General features: G+C 42.2%; 1 protein-coding gene across 1 annotated transcript; it reads right to left on the bottom strand.

Annotated features, from left to right (window-relative positions):
• Window positions 1-1,632: 1,632 nt before the first annotated feature.
• Window positions 1,633-2,910, bottom strand: LOC128892599 (uncharacterized; the record flags this gene model as incomplete). Its single annotated transcript, XM_054153111.1, has 2 exons — window positions 1,633-2,379; window positions 2,721-2,910. Coding segments are annotated over 2 exons (444 nt in total), but the record flags the coding sequence as incomplete, so codon positions are not given.
• Window positions 2,911-6,260: the final 3,350 nt, after the last annotated feature.

The raw sequence follows: 6,260 nt of genomic DNA, 5'->3' as shown, positions 1-6,260 counted from the left end.
GCCCGATCGCGCGGTCTCCTCTGCCAGGGAGCAATTTCACTTCGGAAGCACCTTGGGGCCAGCACTCGGGCAATTAGAAGCAATCGCGCACCTGGAAACCGAGAGAGACCCGTCTCTTCCTTTCTCTCTCTCCCCTCTCCGCTTCTTTTACCGGCGCTCCGATCTTCTTCGTTTTTTCTCCTCGAAAGGGACACGAACCGACTTCTGAAGAGGAGCAGCCGTGAACAGACAAACTTATTTTCTTACTTTATTTGCTCCTTCGGCGGGTTCGAAGGATTCTTCGAGTTCTGCGTTCCGCGTAAAGCTCCTCGAGTACCCGGAAAAAGAGAGCCGCGTTCTGCTCGGTATCGGGACTCGCACGGTTTCATCAAACCGAACGCGTAATTCGAGCAGATTGAGTACTTTTGGTGATAACGGGGTATTCGTTTGTTTTAGAGCAGTTTCGAGGCAATTTTCACGATTCCTTTGCAATCGAGATACTTGATATAAACGTAACACTTTATCAAAGTGTTGACATCAACGATAGCTGTCTCTCTCAATACAAAGAACTATGGTATGAGAAATAGAAACGTAATGGATAATTTTAGGATTAATATAGACCAGTAATTCCCAACTTTTTTTTGTGCTGTGTCCCACCTAAGCTTTCCTAAAACCGCTTAAGCCCCCACCCACTTAATGTATACATAATTTTGAATATTTAGAAATGGAAACGTTCAGTACAGAAACTTAAATGACAATTGTCAAATTGCTCCCCTTAACAATCGAATTGGCCCACGTTGGAAAACACTTATATAGACCAATACAGAAAAAGTCCTCCTCTAAACTGTACGCCGTTTCTAAATAGACCAGCAGTTAGTGTCGCAAAATAAAATGCAAATTCTGCAGAAAATAATCGAGGTTGTTCCAAGTTTTTCAAACCAGCAGAGAAAAGTTGCGCGCCGTATCGCAAGGATCGTTCCGCACGAGGAAGATCGGGAGCTCCGGTGGAAGATCCATCGCGAGACGACCGGGAGCATTTGCATGCTTTTTGCGCGGAACTTTGTTATTGACGATGCGTTTCAGCGCACCGAATAAAGAAGGTAGGCGTTTCCTCGCCGGGTTCACTCGAATCCCGCGAAACGATCTTCGCCTGGGCAACGGGAGCGCCTTTTTCACTTTACGAGGTTGTTCGCATCTTGGCAGCCCACCGGCTAGCGCACTCGTTCAGCCCGCTCTCGTCTTGTAAAAGTCAATATTTATGAGGGTGCTAACCACCGTCATCGCTCATCTCGACTCGTTAACCGGCTCCGCCGGCGTGGCTTTGTGTTTACATCCGAAGGACAAGCATCCTCTTTATTGTCAGCCCTAAGAAAACACGTCCACCTCGCGAGTGGCTGCTACGTGCCTGTCCCCGGGCGAGATCGCCTTATCAGTAGTCGGAAACCTCGGCGACGATATTCGTCACGGTGTTTTTAGTGAAAACACCTTGTCGTGCCCAGCAATCGATTATCTATCGTCGTTTTCTCCTCGTCGATGGCCGCGACCGTGAGGATTAGCTCCACCACATCTACCGATAGTTTCGAAGGGAACATATTCCGAGAAACACCCTCCAGCGGGAATTTCAAGTTGGGATCGAACACGCGATCGGGACTGAGGACTACCGGGTATAACATTGTCTCGAGGTCTTCGATCATCCGCGATTCCCTTTCGAAAAGGTCACGCAGGCTCGAATTAGCGTAATTGCGACACGAGGAGGAGAAAGGCAACGTGCTTTGCACTTGCAACAGGTGCCGCACGCCCGATCCCAAACAACGGTTTCAGTGCCGCCATCTCTCAACCGAGGCGCTCGTTATGTCAGACCAATCGCTCACGGGCAGTCGATTAAGAAGATATCTATCTACCGTTCACGGGAAAATTATGCAAATATGGCACATCTCCGTACTATATAGCACGTATATCCGTGTTATTCAATGGAAATTTGTGTCTTGAAATTAAAGGAATTTTTTGTTCAGCTTGAAGTGTCGGATTCGATATGAAGAGTATACGTGTCTTTTCAAGAGCCTGATGAGCCCTTATCCAGGTCAGAGGAAGTACATGTAGCTAAGTCTGAATGGTACATGTTTAGGAGTAAATAGATCTTATATTACTAAACCTGTCTGAACTCCTTCCTTCGCATCGTGTATAACCAAAGACAATCATGATTGAAAATACTCACCCTCTGACAGTGTTCAGAAGTAACCACCGACAGATCCGCGAGGGGTTGGAAAATACCATCGTGGAATTCAGGATAGTTCCGCGCCAGAGGTCGAGCGTACAATTCTTTGGCGCTGCACAAGGCTTCGTGGTACTCCTCTTCGGCGTGCAGGAGCTTCTCCGTGGCTCTGTACTTACGATCCGTGTCTGGAACAACCCCCAAGTCAAGTTAAAGTTAAAGTTAAAGTTAAAGTTAAAGTTAAAGTTAAAGTTAAAGAAAGAGAGTAGGAGGGGTAAGGGTGACCTGATAATCAAATCTCAAATTAGAGATCTCATCTTCGAAGTCAATCCAAGCTTAGCATTCGTGGCAATAGAATGCAAAGAAAGCATCTCGAGTTGCTGATAGATACCAAAAAAAAAGGCCTCGAGTGCGAAGGGTGGCGTGAAAATCTCCAGGTGGGATCTACTTCACTGTCCCCTTGACCCAGTTTCGTACTTGCGTACCTAGCCAACATCTCAGCTCCGTGCTGTACAAGCGAAGAACTTACCTCCGATCGAATCGTACTGTCTCGCGGAGTCCTCGATGAGCAAAATCTCGCCGTGCAAAAGTCCCACGTCGGCGGCGGGATCGACCTCGGCCCTGGAACCGGCGAGCAGCAATCGGGGCCTGCAGACCCGATACTTCAGCAGCACGGGGGCGACCACGGTCGAAACAGCTCCGGGAGACGCGCCAGGCAGCTGCAATCAAACAGCGGAGATCGCAGATGAACGCAACGCGATAGCCGATCGCGAAAAGAATGGAGGCTCGCGGTTATAAAGTGACTTTTCTATCGAGCGGGCACACGCGGACCGTAATCCCGTGAGCACTTATCGGTCATAATTCTCCCGAGGTAGCGATATTCCACGTTCGATACATGTTCCCGCTCCTCTGTCCTCGGGGAGACATTCTAATTACGAGAGGGGGGTCGAGGGGGCTTGACGATCGTAAAACGGGGAACCTCCAGATCAACTTAGCTTCTGCTCTCGAAATTTTCAGGCCCCGTTCGGCCAGGAGAGGCGCGATTAAACGACCATTCGCGGACGAAATGCCTCTCTGCGGGAGGAAGATCGGCCACGGTCAGATATTTACGATCCGACGACGTAACAGGCCATACCACTCGGGGATCAGATAAAATTCGCGAGCCAGAAGTTGTACCGCTGGAACGATCCCCTGCTCGCCACGTGGAACCCGGCCAGTTTGGTCCATACGTATCTTGGATATTTTACAGGTCTACCTAGATATACGTTTATTCGTAAATTAAGCTTAGCAAATTGAAAGCCCTGTGAGAAACGGCAAGTGAGTTTGATGGTGTCATCGCTGAATCTCGACATCCTACAAGGAGCGACAAACTAACTGTTTCGAGGGTTCCTAGGCGATGGATAGGACTTTGAAATAGATACAGTGGGTGTAGAATGTATTCGTACGCCGATCAATTTCCCCCCAAAATTTGGGGGAAATTGTAGTTTTTTAACTTCTTTTTGTATAATCAATGATATTTTACATATTCTCGGAAGTCTCTAAGATAGATATAGTCCAAACAACATTTACTAGTTAATATAATTTGTGAAATTAACAAAAAAAATACGAAGAGTGCGTAAAAGTATAGAAGCAATAAGTATTGGTACGATTCTTATGACGAACCATTTACAGTAGAGTTTGCAACGTAAACACATTAGTTTATTGCTCCGTACGAATTAGAAAACATCAAATTCCCAGTAAAGTACTTTTAAAAATGGCTCTAATAGAGGAATTGAAGAAGATCCCACTTCGAATAACTAATAATTTAGTTAACTTAACGCTTAGAAGAGTTGCAATAATTATAAAATCAAAAGGAAATCCCACGAAGAAAGTAATTATATACTTGTAAATTAATGTAAATTTCTTTTTCTTTTTTTTAATGAAGTTTTAAAAATTAATCAGTTGTACGAATACTTATTGCTTCAACATTTCTATGGATTAATTCTTTTTTCTTGTTAATTTCGCAACTTACATAAATAACTATATTTTTTTGTAATCTATCTATTCTACAGATTTCCGAGAATATGTAGAATGTCATTGTTTATAAAATATAAGTTAATAAATTACAATTTTACATAGTTTTTTTTGGAAATTGATCGGTGTACAAATACTTTCTACACCCACTGTAAGTACGTGCGAGCAAGTTTGATAGCGGTGGCGAAGTGATAGTATAATACGGATAAACTTGTGCGCGTGTACATGCTACATGTACATGGAAAACTGGTCAATGAGTATAAAATACGATGGTATCTTCCCTGCTCTTTCTCTTCCATGTTCAGCACGAAATTGACACTCATTCAATACTTATTCACGGTCTAGATTCTCTATTGGCCGCTCTATTTATCGATAGTGTTTCCCTCTCCAGTGACTCGATAACTTATTCAGATGAATCGGAAACTGTTGGAAGATAACGTGGATCGATACTTGAGATTGATACATCGCAGAATGATTAGCGAATAATGTCGGTATCATAATAACGACGAGTGTATTGATATCGTCGGGACCGGAAACAAGTGAACGAGGCCTACGACCTCTTTCTAGTAGGCACATGTTTGAGCTATGTGAACTTAGCACTCGACTTTTCAAGAATTAATTTTTTCTTATAGAAAACGATAGTATTTCGTTCGTACCAGATTGTCCCTCCAATAGTTTCGTTTGTACCTCGACTAATTAATAATTGAAAAAAATTCAAAAAATGGTCAGCACCCGACATCGAGATTTTTGAAATCGGGGTTTCCCGATTCTTTAGAATCGTTTGCACCCGTTTGTACCGCTTTTCGTTTCGTTTGTACCTCAATAGTTCAAATTTTACAAGCAATTGTTGATCCGCGTAAGAGTGAAATTCGTTAATTTTCAAGATATTTACAATCTGTTTTTTTCCCGATTCTTTAGAATCGTTTATACCCGCAGGAATCGCTTTTCTTTTCGTTTATACCTCAATAGTTTAACTTATACGGCAATTGTTGATCCGCGTAAGAGTAAAGTTCGTTAATTTTCAAAATTTTGTAAATCTTTTTTTTTCTGTTATTTAGGATGGTTTCTAGGTATTTGTGATGACTGCATTAGATACTTTGATATAAAATAATATATGTATACTGTGTTTCTGCCGAAGTTGTCGTGCAGTGGTTTTCATGACTTGGTCTTTCAAATCATTGTGAATTTCCCACCTATCATTAATATGTCTAATGACCGCGAAATAAGGATTAGCAATATAGATGATCGCGGAAACAAATTTATATCTATAATTATCGTAATCCAGGTTTTCAGGTATTTCCTCAACTGTAAATTGATTTCTGCAATTAGGATAATTCATTCTAGCTGCAAGCAAAGTATTTCCAAAATCTTCAATATTAAGGATCATGTGATTTCCTTCCGAATGAATTTTCGTAATATTGGTGCTGTTGCATCGTGAGCACGTGTTTGTATAGTTTGGTTTACAAGCTTCATTTACGGCTTCTTGTAAACCTGCCAGGCCGCATTTATACATAAAGATTGGGTTCAGATGTAATACCGGTGTAACGATTGTTTTCGCTAATAGACAGTCAGTGCATCAGTCAGTGAAGTATAAATTTGTCTTGCAGATATGAAATGTTAATCGAACAATCCATTATTCCATCTTTTATTCCTTTCGTGGCACTTAAGATACGTCCTCGTTCTTTATATAATTTTTCCGACACGCCCATCGTTGACAGTGTCTGAATAAATGTAGATATGTTGATGTTACTGTTTGCAATGTATTCGGAATATGTCTCAAAATCGTAATAAGCAGCTAAAATGCTTTGAATAGTGGAATCGACACACATGTGTTGTGTACGCTAACGACCTGTGTACCGATATTTATTGGTTTTGAACCATTTCCATTTACAAGCATCGGTACCGTTGTAATTGGATTTGTCTTCTTAATAAGACCTTTCCAATTTTCGATTTCGTTAAGAAATAATGTTTCAGAGGGAACACTGTCAATGATATCTCCTGATTGGGATAAAACATTTTTTAAATCTTTTAACAAGTCCTCCAATTTATGAATGTC

The sequence above is a fragment of the Hylaeus anthracinus genome, unplaced genomic scaffold (assembly GCF_026225885.1).
Source record: "Hylaeus anthracinus isolate JK02 unplaced genomic scaffold, UHH_iyHylAnth1.0_haploid 12009, whole genome shotgun sequence".
NCBI classification, from domain to species: Eukaryota; Metazoa; Arthropoda; class Insecta; order Hymenoptera; family Colletidae; genus Hylaeus; species Hylaeus anthracinus.
This window is presented reverse-complemented; position numbering and strand designations above follow the sequence as displayed.